Here is a 19,182-nt window from a genome sequence, read left to right on the forward strand (position 1 = left end):
GGTTATATGACCTATTTGTCTGTGATTATTCAAGTGAAATTTATTTTATGTCTTTCACTGTATTTATTTAGTCTAATAGTTAACACTGAGTCTATAATTACTGTAGTATGGTTCTCCTACTGTACAGTTTGCTCAAACTCCATATTACACCTTGCAGGTGTTTGAGCTTTAATCTCTCCCAGACTTATACCATTACCTTCTGACTCCAACACAGCATGTGAGGGTTAAAATGAGGACAAACGTTGAAAATTGATTGTGTTATTTCAAAGGTTATATATTACATTAGAGCTTTATCTTAATCATTACTACTGGTTCTTTTCTGTGTGGATTTTGTATGCATGACTCTCTTTCCATCACAGACCTATCACTTATCACAAGACGCCTGTGTTTGGTATCAGCTGCTAAAGCCCTGGCTCACAACAAATACTGAGGATGGGTCAAGTGTAGAGGACAATTTACCTGCAAGAGAATCAGTAGTCAGCTAGTAGTCAGTAGTTTATAGCATAAAGAAATGAGGGTAAACAGAATCACTCTTTATTATATCCTCCTGGGTCACAGCACCAAAGAGGAAGTGTGAATATTAAATATAATTTATTTTCGGCAAAATAACAAGCTCACTCTTGGGAGAAAAATAATGGGCTGTGTTTTTTTTTTGGCAGAATTCAAATGCCACCGATGCATCTTTTTTTTTATATTGACAGAAACTGGTGGTAACTTCTTTACGAGATCATGTAACAAATGGCATAAATGACAAGACTCATACATATTTTAGGACATCATTACATTCGAGATCTTGAGTGGAAATTAGGGTATTTGTTTACTGTCAAACATAGACTTCATATGGTGACTTCTGATATAAATTAGTAAGTATAGTATAAGCTTTTGATACAACTCACTCATAATTAAATAAAATACATAAAACATGATCATAAATTGCTACTTTCTTACACCAAGACAATACATTATTTGTAAATACACATATAAAACCACAAGAGATTTAATCCTAGATATTGGAATGACTGAATGTTGATTTCTTTCCTGCGATTTTCATACAAACCTTATCCCCTACCACCTACAATGAGTGCATTTGAAACATAATCAACTTCCATAATTATTTTTTAGTGTTGCGGCACACACAAAATGCTTGTTATTTTTCACACTGATGCAAGACCCATTATGAGCAGAGAAGCTGTGAAATAGTCTGACGTTGTAGACTTCTTTCACTGGTGCTCTGAACAGTCCTGTACTGTAACTGTGTTGGTTGTATTGTAGTTCTCTAATGACCCTGACTGGCGAGGTCAGTGACTCGAGTCTGTTCGGTGTGTTCTGTGCCGTTGTCCGTTGGAGGAGCTGTCAGCCTTCTGACTTTCTGGGTCGGAGGGTGGGCAGTCGGACTCAAATGACCAATCTGATTGGTGGAGTGCTAACCCGGAAAATGACGATCGGGATGAGTGTGACTAAACCTCTCAAAATCTGACGAAAATCTTTTAAACTGACCTTTGTCGATCTGAAATGAAGACAGATTCAACAACGGCATGGTCTATTTCTCACTTAAAATGTTTTCATAAACACGTTTCGGTGAACTATCTTCGTAAAATATGAGATCGTATTCTGAACGAAGCCACCATTATGCCCGGTTGAAAAATCTGGGAGCAGCCAGACCCACGTGATGTGTTCGTCCAATCAGCTGCCGGTTTTCATTTTTTGGGTGACAATACAGATTAGCGGCGCCTACTGTTATGGAGACGTATTACGTCTCGCGCACGCGCAGAACATACGCTCAAGTCGGCGTCTGAGGTACTTTTTGGACCTCGGGGAGCCGACTGATCAGTCCAACTGCCTTTTCTGCCAACGGTCGGCCGTTGGGTTGGTGTGTCAGTGGCTTAAAGGTCCCACTGGTTCACCCAAACCAACAGAGGAGGTGACCTTTGACCTTTTACCAGTCACTGACCCTTGATTGAGCTCATCTAGCCCATCACTGTTTTCATTCTGGAAACAGAGACTGACAGTTCGACATAAATGATTCTTTCTCCTTAGCTCAGTCTGGATCAAACAGTGTACAGTGTGGTCACTTATGCTGTGTTGTTTAGTGCGCATAATGGACAGTTAAGTTCCTTTAACCTTGATTTCAAATTTGTCTTATTAGTAATCCGCCTCTCAAAAACTATGGAGCTAGAACAGTGACAGTGACCTGTGGTATTGAAAATAAAAATTGGCATTGAAACAACAAATATTGGCACTGAAAATTTTTCAAATGATAAATAAACACACAAACAACACAAACATAAATAAGTTATAATCTCACAATGCTAATATTGTATTTCACTTTGAAATTTGTTTGCATTATGATGACAAAGAGGGTGCAGTTTACGGATAATTTGCATACTGTTGAGAGACCGCACCTTCTTACAGATGTGTTATACCCAGCCGGCATTTCAACGTTTATTTATGGTTGGAACAACGTCATGGTTCATGGTTGAATCACCGTTGAATTATGTTTCTATTTTGAAAGGTGAATCAGTGTTTATACTGCAACGCTGTAACGCTGCAGTATAAACACTGAATCACTGTTGATACCCAATGTTGTTTAAACTAGTAGTATTCAACATGGGTGAATTTACATCGTGGGGCACTCACTAACAGGCATAACGCATTCACTGACATCTCTTTAACCTGGGAAAACATTGTTACTGACAAACTGCCTTAGCTGAACATAACAGTTAACATTATCATGTAAACCAGTCCAGTACAATATTTTTTTTACTGTTTAACTGATAGTGTTAATCGGTCAAAAATATTATTGGTTTATATGTATAAACTTGCCACTTGCCACAAGTATTTCTGTGGTATTTCTGGATTAAAGGCATAACTTTTTCATTTCTCATTTTCTCAATTTCAATAAGTTGTGTATAATTACGGGCACCTTCGACTGGGAGGCAATTTATGGAGAGACTGCTGAAAAGGCTTCAGGAAGTTCTGCAACGTCAGCCTCTGGATTTTGACTATTTACACTTGTACACAGTGTTTTAAACTTACATTGTTTTAAGTCATGAAATGGGACTTGTACCCTTGTGCATAGGCCAGTAGACATCAACCCTCATATGCAATATCATTGCATTTAATTTGTTATGCAATATAGAGTCAAATTCTTACTTGAATATATTTATTTGTTATTCATTGAAACGGTACAGCTTTAACTGTTTTGCTGGAGTCCATGTACTGTAAATGCATGTCATTTCAAAAACTGTTTAGAATTAAAATCAGTACTACATATAAAGTAAAGTGGTATTTATCATTTCATTTATCATTTTATCATATTGTTGTTATTAAAAAATAACAACAAATGGTTTCCTGTGTTATTCTACCATGTTTATGTGTGAAGAATCACATAGTTAAGTGCAGTCTTGTAAAGCTATCCGCCATTGTCCTCGGATGCAGTCAAAGGGTTAATGGCTGCCCTCAGTTCTGCCATAGTCTGCGCAGCCCCAGAGGGCACTGGATGGGTGGTAAAATTACTGGCAGACTACTGTTATGTTATGCCAGTAATTTTGGTCATGGTCCCACTCCAAGAAAAATCTTGTATATCCTGTAATTGACAAGTAATGTTAAAAGACTCTGCAATTGCTTTTAGAATACTTCACAAAACAATTACACTTTTTTAGTTTTTTACATAATTTACATAATTAATATAAAAAAACAAAATTTAAAAAAGGTTTAATTGAACATTTTTAAGCTGCACAGGGTCCTGGAGAAGTCTGGGAAAGTGTCAAGGTTCCTCTGGAGGCATGGTACAAATATACTGTATAGTGGGCACAAAATAAATGCAGACTGGGGATCTAGCAGGCAATCCTCTTAAAGACACATCACGGCACAAGTGCTCCACCCTACAAGATAAATACCAAAACTCAATCAGTGCACTATCACTTTAAACCCCCAAGTGGGCTAGCTGATGTGGTATTAGCTAGCGTTAGTGCTTGTTCAGCTAACCTCTACCAAAACAGCACAGCTTACATTAAAAGATAACACTAAACCAGCCCGCTTCTATGGGAAAAACAGATAAACAGACTTACTTGAGATTTGGAGTTTCCAGGTGAACTTAAGGAAGCCATTGCAGATATGTGGTTATAATGCATCTGTGAGGATGTCTGTGGAGGTGCGGTCTCTCGCCAATATGCAAATTATATGTAAACCGTGCCCTCTTTGGCCCTCCCCTCAAGCCCCTCCTCTCTACACCAAAAGGGTGACAGAAAGTTGAAACTGAAAAGCCGTGACAGCGTAAAAAAAAACATGTTACTGAAAAAAGACAGATATCAAGAAAAAATTGACATTGAAATTGAAAAACCTATCATAATGCAAAAAAATGTCTAATTGAAATAATATAATAGGATTGTGAGATTATAACTTTTAATGTTTCTGTTTTATATTTCAGTTCAACATTTTTCAGTGCCAATATTTGTTGTTTCAATGCCAATTTTTATTTTCAATACCACAGGTCACTGTTCTAGCTCCATAAAAAATAAAAACGACTTTTAACTTGATTGATTTACCCCTTGCAGTTTCATTTACAAATTTTTTTTTTTTAAATCTTAATCCAGTTGTCCCCAGAGCCCAACCCTTTTACCTCATGAGCCTTTAAAGGTCCCATGGCATGAAAATTTCACTTTATGAGGTTTTGTTTTTGCCACTTGGGGGTAGCAGAAACTCTTTTTCGCCAAAGGCAAAAACCACCTTAAGCGAACCATTACAACTTTTTTGCGCAACTGATGAAGTATTATAAAATTTTGCTGCTTCCATACAGCTGTGCAGCATTAAAATGCTGATAAAATGATGGGAACATGGATAATGACACTAAAAAGACACCATGCTCCGTAGAGCTGAGGGTGATAAAACTGTGGGTTTGTTGCCAAAAGCGGCTGCCTTTCACATTACACATAGTAATTTTAACCATTGTTAAAATAGAAATATGGATTATAGCGGCTTTTAAAATGAAGCTGTGTCCACTCTGGACTCATCACACGTTGCATTTGTCAATGAATACTAAGCTGTTCCACCACTGTTCTGTTGATCATCTTGAAACCCCATATATCCTTTTTGTAATTATTTATCTTGTGTCTCTCATAATTTTTATGTTGAGTAATGGACAGTGTATAAAATGTGCTACACAGATAAATTTGACTGCGTTGATCACATCTTGGATGAGCTGTTTGGATTAATTACAACAGTAGTGTTAAGTCTCATGGTTCTTTAGGTTTAACACTCCCATGATACTGTCACTTCTGTGATAACTGACATAAACATACGCACATACAATACAGCAGCTGAATACTCAGAGTGATGCTGCTTTGTTAGCTCTGCTCCACTTTTCATCCACAGAGAGATGCATCTGTTCAGTGTGACAAGTTAGGCAGATATGACTCATGTTTTCCATCAACATTTTGGATGGGCTTCAGTGTTGCAGGGGGACATCATTTGTTTTCTCAAAAAAAAATAAAACATGGTATAAAATAAAGTCAGTTTATGAGAAATCCTCTGGTTTGGTCACCTCAGGCAATAATATATACTCACAGTAGCCTTGGAAAAATGTAGAAAATGATTCCTATAACATTCTCAGCTCTTGCTTAATAGGCAATATGTTATTTCTGTACAGTAATTGTCTTACCATGTTGACGAGTCAGTGGTGTTGTGGTGTCCTAATGGAAGAAGAGGAAGAAGAAGAAGAAGGTTTTGTCGTTGGAGCAGAACAGGTTTAATCCCTCAAACGTTTATCCTGTAATTTATCCTTGTTTGTTCTAATGGATTAGACAGTGATGACAGAAAAGCTGTGACCTTTTCGCTGATATGTATACAGTGGCTAAAAGAAATTAATCTCACTTGACTTGAACTCACATTGTTGTGTGTCTTAAAGATCATCGCAAATGCATGTCAAAGCCACACACGTTTGCACATACTGTACCACATTGTGTATTGATTGTTTCAATATTCTGAACATTTCACATCCTTGCCTCGATTGATTCAGGGTGGCTAAAATGCACATATTCAAAGGATTAACTCACAATATTATACACACAGTACAATATTACAATTGCAATTTACAGTACACAAGGATTTAGCATATCAGCAAAGCAGATAACTTGGTGATGCTGACAATTATATCTGAAACAAGACTGTAACCTGTCACCTAGCTATATAGAAAAGCAAACACTATATAACACAATAACACAATATAAAGCATACACTAGGTTTTTGTAAATTTCTATGAATATTTAATCCATGTCATTTACAGATTCTATTAGAATGTTCAGTTGTCTCTGCACAAACAGTCCATTCACTTCCTTTGAGGCAAGAGCAGGACACTATCACCAAGGTTTTAACCATTTATTGCAACAACAATAATACACGTTTTATGCTTTGAAACATATATAAGCATGCTTGACACAGACTGTCTGTGAGCCTTCTGACTGACCCTGAAATACACATTTGATAAATATGAACAGGCATTTCAACAAACGTTCACATACAATGAATGTAAATACAGGAGGAGGCAGAGGAGGTGAAGGCAGTTACATAAAAGTAGGCAGTTTGCAGAAAGATTTAGTGCCACATGTTTTTATAGACCACCTAATCTTAAAGATAAGCAAGCATAATGTGAGTGGATGGTATACATGACTATGAAATGACCATACCATTTGTATTTGAGAGGTCTTAAAATGCATAAAAGAGAGCATTTTATTGCAGCTGTGTTCATTAATGGCTCGACCGAGTATGGGTTTTGCCTTTTACAAATGATTGTGCAAGTACATTTTCAACAAACAAATATAGTTTACTGTACAATCACTCAGGATGATAAGTTGTAAATTGGAAAATAGAAGAGAAGCCATTTTTATTTTATAATACTTTAACTGCCAACAGACATTTACACGATTAACAAGAGCAACACACACCTACATGTCTCTTTCTATCTGTCTGTCTCTTGCTATACAGTATGTTTCTATCTGACTGCCAAGCACATTTTATACAATCTTTTTGAAATGTCAGGGGAAATAAAATGGTAATTTTCCATCACCTTGGTGGAAAGAAATAAATTGGCTTCCTGAATGTCGACAAACACATTTGCATGAAAACTGGGTGAACTGAATAAGAAGTATGAAAGTGGTTGTTTGTTGTTTAACCTGAAGACAAAAACAAAGAAACTCATGCTGCAATTTGCTAATACACTAAACTAAACCAGAGTGGCAGTGGTGGACAGATATTATTTAACAAGTCACTAATGGTTAGCATACATTTCTTTTAATCCAAGAAATGACACGTCTTTGCAACACAGAAGATAATTAAGTGGATTTTTCCAGTTGTAGTCCAACCTTTTTTTTTTATTCAACACATAATTGATATAAAAAGCAAAATCTGCTTTGATGGAATCACATCTATTGTCTGTCTCTCATTCTCTGAGCCTTCCTCCATCGCTGCGTCTACATGTGTGTGACATGGAGTTGTGAATAATTCAATGAAAAAAAAGTTTTTTTTTTAAATCCCACCATTTTTCACTGACTAGAAAAAGAGGATGTCACAGACTGTCAGCAGGAACACATGGAGGAAGCAGAGAAATAAATTCACATTGTCTATTAAGAAGTGGCAGTCAAGGATGATGGTTTTCTATGGCAAGAATGAAAAGTGCCATGTTCCAGCAGTGTCAGACTGAAAAGGAAATAAAGAGAAGGAAAGAGAGCAAGAGATAGCGGAAAAAAGAAATAACACTGGGCTACACTACCATCCACAAAAGGTAAAAAGGCAAAAATGTATGCTGATCCATTTTAAGGGGCTACTATACTCCATCTGAACTGATGAATTTAGAAATTTCCTGAGCCACAGCCATTGATTTCACAGTGGTGGAAATACATAAACAATTTTGCAATTAGTCAAATTATTTACAACTAGTTGACACACAGGACACATGGGGCTTTTGGGGCCCTGGGGCTGTTGCCTGCTTGCTTTGCTCTGTTTGCCCACTTAGCCTGGTTGGTAGTCTAGCCTTGTATCGACCTATCCTCAAAAAGTAGGTGGTGGTGGAGGACTGGTGACGTGTTGATTTCAACTAAAATGTTGTCATAAATGCTGCTCATATCAGGCCCTTAGACACAAATAACTTGCTAAAGCTACTTTAGCATCTTGTACTTATTTTAAATTAGCTTGAGAGCAACAGCAATATGTCTAATTAGTCTTCCTTTACCATTTAAATAATGTACAGCCTTTTTAACAGTTTAGAGACAGAAGAAACCACAAGCTAGTCAAAAACTCCACTTTTCTTCAGCTCCCTGGTTGTTGAGTTCCTCTCTCATTTCCCTTTGTGCTTCTTGAACAGGGCGTACAGGACCTTCAAGGTGGCAGTGTCGTTCTGAGAGACAATATCTGCCACACAATCCACAGGGGACATTTAGTGTGTATATTTATAATGGACCATTAGGATATACCGGCAGCGAAAACACAAGGATGCTTTTACCAACGTTAGCTAATGACTATTCTCACAATCCATCCTAACAGGTCATAGACCAGGAGGGCAAAAAAAAAAAACATTAGATGGACATTTAATCAACATGTCCTTGGTGAGACGGGATCCCAACAAAATTGCACTATGTTGTGAGATGCACTAACTGAATAAATGTGACATTAAGATTGACTCCACCACTGGCTAACCTAATTAATGCACACAGTGCGCTCCCGTTTTAGACTCTCAGTGCTGGGAATCCTCATTCCATCAGAGCAATTATGACGGTAATTAAAAAGACACTAAAAATGAATTAAATTAGCCACTTGCTCTTGGCTTAGATTAATTGTGCTGGTTCTTACATTAACAGTTATCATGTTAAGGATTTACTTCACGATTACATGCTGCATGGCTGCCTGGCAATATTGTGGAGAAGTTTTAGTGATCGTGATTCAAGCTCAGAGAGAATACAGAGCATGTATCAATAATGGCTCTGCAGGGAAGTGATCTAGATCCATTTGCTATTGATTGATTTACTCCCCATGGCCAAAAGTGGACACCCATACGTGATTGTTGATCTCAATCTCATTCCAAAACCATGGGCCTTAAAATGTTGCCGTAACAGCCTTCTATAACTCGTCTTCGATTCAGGATGTTTTGGCTGCAGGGATTTGCTCCCATTCAGCCACAAGAGCATTAGTAAGGTCGGTGTTAAAAGTTCATCCTAAAGGTCGTTGGATGGGGTTAAGGTTCAGGGCTCTGTGCAGGTTCTTCCACGATAAACTGGGAAAAAACATTTCTTTATGGACCTGGCGTTGTGCATCGGGGCATGGTCATATTGAAAGATTTAGATTTTTGTTTTAATCGGTCGTTCATATCAAAGTTCATATCGGTCGTTCAATAACTAATTGTGAAGAGGTACTCGTTTAAAATTTTCTCTGAAATAGACCTTTGAGTCCCCAAATTTACGAACGACAGCATGCCATACTCTCAATCAAAGAGAAAGTTTCCATAATGTAATTCTTTCACTGTTATACGATTATTTGGGTGAATGCTCACACTCATAAGTTTATGCCACAAATCATGAACTCCTGATTTTACATTGGGAAATCTGATAACTGACAGTTGCAAGTTGAAACTGACAAACACAAAATTAAGGAGGACTTTTCACAGTGCACAGATACAATCATAATATATTTCTGGAATCATTCTGATAACTGGGTGGCATGCAGTGGCAATGCTCATGAATACAGATAACGTATCTTCACACACACACACACACACACACACACACACACACACACACACACACACACACACACACACACACACACACACACACACACACACACACACACACACACACACACACACACACACACACACACACACACACACACACACACACACAGAGTAGATGTAGCCAGAGCTGTGAGGTTAAATCCCTGTGTCTATCAACAGGCACCAGAGTGACATTGTCCCCTTGAAACCGCCTCCCTCGCTCCTCCTCTCTAAATGAATGATGATGACCCTGGACTGAGCCAATCATCCGCAGTGATACTCATTGAGACACGAGTCACACTCATTTGTATTCCGCAAGCAATTCCATTTTCCCCTCCAAAACACTGTCAAACCCACACTCCACCGAGCAGTGGAGATTAACTCAAACTACTGGGGCGATCCCCCCGTCCTTCACTGATATACAAACTGATTTTGGCGTTTCCCCATCATACAGATAAATGCTTTTGATAGTTTACATCATCTTTGTTAGTTTGACATTGCTGTCTTGGAGCTCTGGTGTTTTTCTGTTACAATCATTTTACTCGCAGGCACTTCTGTTTTTGTTTTTTTCTCCCTCGGTGCGTGGCATTTTAATTTGAGTAAAATCTGTTGTCTGTATACAGTATTGTGTGAGCAGTCTGTGTGTGTAAGTTCCTAACCTTGTGGATCAATGCTGGACACTTGAAGGCCTGCGTCATTAAGGAGGTCCAAGGCCAAGGTCACATTGTGGAGCTAGAGGTAAGAGAGAGAAAAAATGTCAAACACAAAATCCAGGCACCACATTTTCACTGAAATTAGTAATACAAATATATGTAATTCTGTTGTGAAATGTACCCACTAATATATTTTAGTGTACTTATGGTTAAGCATTATTATCTCTATATACAGTATGTGGTGATATTTTATAGTTGCTATAGTTATTTGTATTATAAAGTATAACCAACTATCTATTAGGTAGTGGAAGAAGTATTCAGATCTTTTACTTACGTAAAAGTGTCAATACAACAGTGTAGAAAAAACTCTTTTCATTCAAAAAGTACAAAACTACTTAAAGTACCAAAAGTAAAAGTACTCATAATGCACAATGGCTTATTTTACATTCATGTTATCTTATTGGATTAGAATCATTGATAGATTAATGTAGCCTACATAACACTTTGATGATTTTATGATGTAACATATTGGCTATAAATGGTAAAACATAAAGGGTAACAACTGAATTGTGCCATAAGTCATTGTACAGATATAATAAGCGCATTGCAGTGTGAGAAATATTCTACTATTATGTATTGTGGATCAGGCTGATAAATAATGTGTTTATAACAAGAATGTTTTTTATTAAAAAAAAATGTATTTAGTTTTAAAGGTATCAAATATCATATATAATATGGCGTGTCAGAGTGTCTTTTATATAGTAAGTTATTCATAAACTCTTCATATCTGTGATAAAAGGGTCATAACTGTTTCATAGACTCCTCCTATTGCTTCAAGTAAAGTAAGATCAAAGATATCATTATAAGTGACAGAGCAGTAATTATGCATGTACTTTTATTAATTGTAAAATATTAATTTTATCATATCTAATATTGCAATAGGCATGATTTTTGGATCAGGTTTCAGTATTGTAGCTCATTAGCCACTGTGCTCTTGTGGAAAATTAGATTAGCTGAAATTAGAAATGAAAACTGTTTTATGATCTTACAGTATAGTACTTTTTAATTAGAATAATGTAATCTGTGTATATCTACATTTTCACAAAAATGAAATCAATTTTAGTTTTAATTGAAATTGGAAATTTCTCTTTTGACCGGTTGATTTTTTATAACTATATACAATCACCTGTGAGCATTTAGGCAGTATAATGATGATGATACTAAAAAGTGAACCAGAATGCAATGCCCTTACTACCTTAATGTGTCAGGAATCCATACTGTACCATCTCAGAGTGATTGACAGGTGTCAGGTTGAAGTCATAGAGCGGGATGAAGAAGCCTTCCAGTTGTCCGAGCAGCAGCAGCAGAATCACACCGTCAGCAAACTAGACAGAAAATACACCAGACATTGGAGCCCATCTAATGAAGGTGATATAATCTCAAGGGAAGAGATCAATGTATCTTTTATGTATTCTTACAGGAAAGCCTCTACAGTAAGTGCTCCAAAACTGTGTTCAGCTGGGGTTTTTTTATACCTGTTTGTCCATATCAGCCACCTGCAGACCCATGGTCAACATATTCTGGTTGACAAAGTGTAAGATGGCCTGAAAATGGAAAAAGTTAGACAGTTTGAAATACATGTTGGTCTTATTCAGCTGACACAGAGGGTATTAAACATCCTTCATTCTTCATCAAAACTTGAACCTGGACCGTCAGAAGGATTATAAGCCCTCATTTATTTTCTCCAAAACATTGTACCTTCATTGTTGGATATTATTAAGTCAAAACAAGGAACAGCTAGAAAAGCCGACTTTTGGTCTGAAAGTAATAATTGTACTTTTTTAAAGCAACAATAATCTACATTTTTATAATAACAATGCATCAAAATGTTTTCACATTTTAAATACTAAATGGTGAATCAGACATTCAAATAATAATGAAAAGATTGTCTGATTATAATCATTATTAGCAGCCCTAATTTAAATTAGAGCTGACACATTTAGTTGATTAATCGATTGTTGTATGACGGAAATTAAATGGCAACTATTTTAATAATCAATTAATCATTGAAGACATTCTTTGGGTTTGGGACAGTTGGTCAAAATAAAAGCAATATGATGGCATCCCCTTGGGCTTTAGGAACTTGTAATGGGATTTTCTTACTATGTCATGACAACGTATAGACCAAATGAGTAATTTATTATTCAAAACAATACTCAGCAGATTTATATATATAGGCACTTCCAACCCACTTGAAATTGATAATTGGTTTGAATACTTTGATCCAGTCACAAATACTACAAAATACCATTTAATTCATTGTGTTTATGTAAGGTTCAGTTAAAGGACAATTCCAGCGCAAAATGAACCTAGGGGTTAATAACATATGTGTACTGAGTCGGACGTTCTCTGAGATCTATTTTCATGCTAATCGAATGCGTCTCTAGTTTTAAACAAGCTAACGCAAACCTGTGGTTAGCTGCTAACGCTAGCTTTCGGGGCACTTGGTAAATCACTATTTTATACCACTAACAAGGCTCAAAATAGCACCACACTTCAACGGTAGCATAACATGTAAACCGAAGCACTGAGAACTTTGTAAGCATACAGACAGTTTATTAAAAAGAGATTATAAAGACAGTAGCGTTCATGTTTACATGAGGTTGCCATCTTGGAAAACAGTCTGAGCAGTCGAACGACGAACGCCGTGCAACCAGTAACCAGTAACATAGCTCAAACACAAAGAGACGCATTCGATTAGCATGAAAACAGATCCCAGAGAACATTCGACTCGGTACACACATGACAATGTATAGACCAAATGAGTAATTGATTATTCAAAACAATACTCAGCAGATTTATATATATATATATAGGCACTTCCAACCCACTTGAAATTGATAATTGGTTTGAATACTTTGATCCAGTCACAAATACTACAAAATACCATTTCATTCATTGTGTTTATGTAAGGTTCAGTTAAAGGACCAGCGCAAAATGAACCTAGGGGTTAATAACATATGTGTACCGAGTCGGACGTTCTCTGAGATCTATTTTCATGCTAATCGAATGCGTCTCTAGTTTTAAACAAGCTAACGCAAACCTGTGGTTAGCTGCTAACGCTAGCTTTCGGGGCACTTGGTAAATCACTATTTTACACCACTAACAAGGCTCAAAATAGCACCACACTTCAACTGTAGCATAATGAGGGTCCCTACATGTAAACCGAAGCACTGAGAACTTTGTAAGTATACAGACAGTTTATTAAAAAGAGATTATAAAGAAGGTAGCGTTCATGTTTACATGAGGTTACCATTTTGGAAAACAGTCATGAGCAGTCGAATGACGAACGCTGTGCAACCAGTAACCAGTAACATAGCTCAAACACAAAGAGACGCATTCGATTAGCATGAAAACAGATCCCAGAGAACATTCGACTCGGTACACATATGTTATTAACCCGTAGGTTCATTTTGCGCCGGAATTGTCCTTTAAGGCCACAAACAAATTATCCTTATTTATTTCCTATCTTAACAGCATAACATAGCCTACTCTCTCACTGCCGGTCTGCCTCAGCACTTTTTCTACTCTCCTTGTTATACCTTCTTCACCGTGTTGACCTTGTGATCCTCAAGCTTCAGCAGTTGCTCGATGGGATCTTCCCCTGGGTTACCCAGAGCCAGAAAAGTGTGTTAAAATCATTGTAGGCTGTAATGCCACTTCAATGACATTTAAAATGTCAAATCTGCTCAACCTCCGACAGATTTTTACTCACTTTCAGTCTTGTTGAGAGAGTCTGAGCCTGCATCCCTGTTGAAAAAGACAAGAAAATATGAGGTGTTTTTCTCACATCCACACAATCACACCGGACAGAAATCTGCTCACCTTTCCTCTGTCAGGACCTCCGTCTGTACATCTGATTTGATTCCACCTCTGCTCACCTGCATGAAAGATAACCCAAAGTGAGCAGCACTTCCACAAGGTGTGTTTAAGACAAAGAAATGGTGCTGAAAAAAGTGCTAAAGCTTCAGCTGAAACTCACTTCCAAAACTATAACTTCAACTTTTACATTTGGTGGCAAACCCAGTTCAGGCTGGAAAGATCTCACCATGGCAACCAGCAGATGAATAGTGGCCAGAAGGTCTTTGTTGTGGATGACTGACAGGCGAACAGCAGAGCACAAAACACACACATAGAGACATAAAAAACTGATATGACAGAACTCACACACTTCCAGTATGGCAGCAAAGAATCATCATCATCATCATAAATAAATGAACACCTAACTGAAATGTAATTAATACTGAAAACTTTAAGTTATAATCCTGCTGTTGATATTGTTTATGGTCTGCATTTTTTTCAGCAATAGCCATTTTCTGTATGTATACATATTTACAGTACCTCTCTTTGCAGTAGTTGCAGACGATTCTGCTGCTTCACATTAAAAGCATTCAACTGGTGAAACATGGGGTGGCTTTTATTGTGAAGCAGTCGCAGGAAATGCAATGTTTTTGTCAGAGGTTAGTGCTCACTACGATCATTCAAAACCAAACAAGACATTGATCCTTGTAGTCCTTTTCATCCTTTCAGTCCTATATGATTAATGAAGGAAAAGTTCAGATGAGTGACTGCAAACACTTGAATTTCACAGTTAGGTGTTCAGTTATTTATATACAATTTGAATTCTTTTTGAAGTCTTCACTTGCTTCCCTAACCCAGCACCAAAATAATCCACTGACAGGTGATAAAAACAGAACCCCATCATGTTGATCTCCACCAAAATCCCTCACAGTTGGTGTAAGCTAACATGGCACGCTTAAGCTTGTACCAAATCCCGTTGCAATTCCAAGTCAATGCCAGAACAGAACATTTGTTCTCTTGTTGTTTTGTTGTTGAAGCCCAGCCAGCTGCATGACTCACGTTTGACGTTCCACTTGATCTGGCTGCTGTCCTGCAGGCCCAGTCTCTTGTCCAACTCCTCCAGGATCACTCCCAGCTTGCGGATCTGAGCAGGGCTGGTTAGTGCCATAGCCTCCACAGACATGTGCACACCAGCCAATCTGGCTGTGGAAATCAGGAAATTAGTATTAGTATTATTATTATTATTATTATTATTATTATTAGTAGTAGTAGTAGTAGTAGTAGTAGTATTATTATACTTTTCTGGGAAAGGACTGTGTTTTGGATATTATAAATGACATGCTTTTAGGTAAACAACAAGGGGAAACATTTGTTAGTTTTCATCTTCAAATTTAGATTATGATTAAATGGAAGTAGGGCAATGATAAATGACAGCACAATTGCACAAATGTGCATTAACTCACACAGCAGGTGATGAAGCACCAGGCCATCGAACAGATCCTCCTCCAGACTCTGAACCACTATGTGATCTGGTTTCAAAGTGCTATTGATCCAACAAACCAGTGCCTAACCAAACACAATTAATCACACAGTCAGATCAACAAAAACGTTCATCTTCTTGCATACATTTTTCGGTTTCAAATGTGCCAAATGAAAAACAGCATGAAACCTTGTTTTTCTTTATTCTCTTTATCGATTTTCAGAGATGATACAATCTTGAAGTAGATGGAAATGATGACAAATACAAAATACTCCCCCCTAAAATAACTGATATTTTATTTGTTTGTTTTATTCTCCAACTTTATTAGACATGTTATGGTTAATTGAGTTGTTTTTTTCATTTACTGCTGCCTGCATGACACACTTGTGCTGCCATATTTTCCAATCAAAACCTTGTTTTAAAGTCAGATCCAGACTCTGCTCTGTCTCCCATCACCTCTGATAATTATGTTCATTAAAATTTCACCGATCCTTTCACCTCTCTCTCTGCATCAGATATTATTCATGCACTTTGCTCCTCACATATACATGCAGGCTCTGTAATGTATTTCCTGTGTAGTATTCATCTCCAGCCCACTCAGGACACACTCCCTGTGCAGCAGGATGGGTTTTGATGTTACAGTAATAAGTATAAATGTTTAATATAAGACAGAGATTCAGACAGCTATATATGTAGATAACAGGAATTAATTTCTTACCTCCTTTAGCTTTTCAAATTTGGGGTCTTTTAAAGACGCCGGCTGAATAAGCTTCTGCTTCTCTCCTGTGTGAATATATAAACAAACTGCATTGGTGGAATAGTTTCTTATTTTACAGTCTTTAACATGCTACAATTCTGTGATTGACAGCTCTTTTATCATTTCTAGAAAGCTGAATATTTTATTTATCAAAAGGCAAACCCCTGTGTTTTCTCCTTAACTACAATATACGCAGAAGTCCTTATTGTTTTTTGATGTATTTCTCATGCTGTTTCAGGCAGCCAATGGTTTTCATTGAAACCATACGGTATGAAAAGCAATGAGCAGAGTCCTGAAACTTGCATGGGTTGTGTAATAAATCACACTAAACATTTAGTCTGCATTAATCAATCTAATATTATTCTCACTTTGCCATACCCTCCTCCAAAGCGCGCTGAAGGAGGGTCTGGCGACTCCACATTGCATTTGGGGATGGGAGGAAAACGTGCTCTGGTTTAATGGCATTTCTTTAAACCAATCAGAATTGTCATGGGCGATGCTAAACTCCACACAGAGCCGCTGCAAAAATAGTCGTGCGAGAGAAAAGTCAGATTGGACAGATAGTCTCAATTTACCCGGCAGAGATCTGATGAGCAGTTAACCATAGTCCTCATAAATCCACCGAATTTAAAATTCCAACACAAAGAACGCGGAAGGAAACAAAAAATACATGCATCTGGTGGAATTTCCTGTAGCACTGGAGCAATCCCGGAAGTGGAAGGCAAAGGATATAGACTAATCTAATATTATATTGACTAAACGTATAGAGGCTTCTATTTCAGCATATTGTTTTGGTTTAGTGGTAAACAACTTTACTATTTTCATCCACTATCAATGCTCTCAATAGAGATGCAGTCAGCTGTTTTCAGATGAAAAAAAAAAGCTGTGATAAATCCAAGAAAAGGACATATGGTAAGGTAGTGACTAGCTGGTGAACATAGTGAAACATTTAGCAGCTAAAGAGACAGATATTTTATTGAGGTGGTGGAAACAAGACCATAGTTCAAAAGAAGGTGAATATTGGACTCACATTCCCCAGAAACAAAACTCTAAATAAATGATAATTTTGCTCCGTGTCTGCTGAATGTGTAAATAGGTAAATGTTGGCTTACAGGTTCACCACAGCAACTGATAAAGTAACTTGACATTTGAAGAAGAAATGGTCTAAAATGCAAAAGAGTGATTTGCAAAATGATTAAGTGTGATGTAAAGGTTGTGTAAATCAAAGGAAATACCGTAACCTAAAACATGCAAAACTACTGGAATTGTCCTTTCAAGGATACAGTAGGTCCAGAAGCTAATTTAAGACTTCAGCAGTCTGAATAATACAAAATTAAGTGGGCAATTCCAAAAGTACAGTATGTACAATATGAAATTCTCCTATTTCTGCTAGTATAGACACAACAACCAATGTACATATGTAGGTGTGAATACTGCATTAAGATAGACTTATGTCAACCTAAATGTACTATACAAATCATGAGTGACTGAGACTGAAAATCTTTACTAAATGAACACATACCCTGAAAAGATTCAACGTCCACAGGGTCATCCTCTTTGTGATACTCAAATACAGCAGCCTCCATCGCTTCTCCTCAGCAAAACCTGCAGAGAAGAAGAGCTTGAATATAAACCACAGTAGAATAAAGAAATACTTTGTTTTTGGCAGAAAGTATCTCTCTCTCAAGTGGCTCAGCAAGTGTCCTCATGTTGTACCTCCAAATTCCTGCTTTTCAGGTTCAAAGAGAACAGTCTTGTACTTAGCTCAACTACACTGCATTTCCATTGTTGGATTTTGGAAGTGTTTTTTTATGACTGAAGGTTCTAAAAACACAAGCGCAAGTCAAAAACTTGTAAAACTGGAAAAAGGAAGATGTTTAGTTTCCTCACTTCCTTTTCTCTTTTTCAGTAGCCTGCTCAACAGATCTGTAGATCCCCCACAAATTTTCAGGGCTGCACCTCTCCCTCTGAACATCTTTTAATCATACGGTCTGAGACAAAAAACAGCAAAGTAACACACTACGACAAAACAGACGTGACCTGGAGCGTGTCAAACTGTTGTTTCCTGGATCTGGAGAGTGAAACTTTTCTTTTCCTGCAGGAAAAGAAAAGTGTTATTGTATAGTGTGTTATTATGTGTGTGGCTTCCTTTTCCTGAGGTTGACAGTTACTTTCAAACAAGGTCATAAACAAAAAGTCTTTTAGACTAAAGCTTACCTTCGGCACTCTTGAGAGTGACTCGACAGAATGACTTCAGTTGAATTGAGTTCCGCAACTGTCAACCCCACCAACTGTCAAAACAGGGATATAAGAAATGGAGGGTTGTACGTAGCCTACTTTACCTGAATACAGCCTCTTGTGAAGTCTATCAGCGTACCAGGTCTGACGGCACTAAATCTTAAAAGAAAATAACATGTCACAGGGTCGAAGGGGAAGTTAATCACAAATGAGAGGATGTGGCAGAGAAGCTACTTCCTCTTTTTGATACTGGCTTTGTGTCACAAACGGCATTTAAGACTTTAATAGTAGCATATGCGTTGAGAGAAAAAGAAAACAGGGCTCTCTTCTTGGGTAGCAAATGTATTGTTGGGAAAACCACACTTCAGGAGGGCAAAGATAAACGTGTCACTCAGAGGCCCGAACCACTCAGACTCGACTCACACATCTCCAT

At 37.5% G+C, this 19,182-nt stretch overlaps 1 protein-coding gene across 12 annotated transcripts; it reads right to left on the reverse strand.

Moving 5' to 3' along the window:
* Window positions 1–1,811: 1,811 nt before the first annotated feature.
* parvg (parvin, gamma) lies at window positions 1,812–18,947 on the reverse strand. Of its 12 annotated transcripts, none has more exons than XR_005639990.1 (15): window positions 18,729–18,847; window positions 18,552–18,606; window positions 18,034–18,116; window positions 16,473–16,537; window positions 15,738–15,840; window positions 15,334–15,477; window positions 14,456–14,571; window positions 14,299–14,354; window positions 14,189–14,223; window positions 14,016–14,077; window positions 11,949–12,017; window positions 11,697–11,798; window positions 10,420–10,492; window positions 4,071–5,690; window positions 1,812–3,586 (listed from the first exon to the last, which is right to left on the reverse strand). XR_005639990.1 is itself a non-coding variant. In XM_039807955.1 (15 exons), coding segments are annotated over exons 3-15 (921 nt in total). In that variant the 5' UTR covers window positions 18,098–18,116; window positions 18,552–18,606; window positions 18,729–18,847; the 3' UTR covers window positions 3,699–4,226. The 12 variants fall into 12 exon arrangements, 10 of the variants coding, with proteins under 10 accessions (XP_039663889.1, XP_039663887.1, XP_039663888.1 ...); XR_005639989.1 differs by lacking the exon at window positions 1,812–3,586 and adding an exon at window positions 3,699–3,884; XM_039807955.1 differs by lacking the exon at window positions 1,812–3,586 and having other exon boundaries at window positions 3,699–4,227; window positions 5,660–5,690.
* Between the last annotated feature and the right edge of the window lie 235 nt (window positions 18,948–19,182).

This window comes from Perca fluviatilis, chromosome 8 (assembly GCF_010015445.1).
Source record: "Perca fluviatilis chromosome 8, GENO_Pfluv_1.0, whole genome shotgun sequence".
Lineage (NCBI taxonomy): Eukaryota > Metazoa > Chordata > Actinopteri > Perciformes > Percidae > Perca > Perca fluviatilis.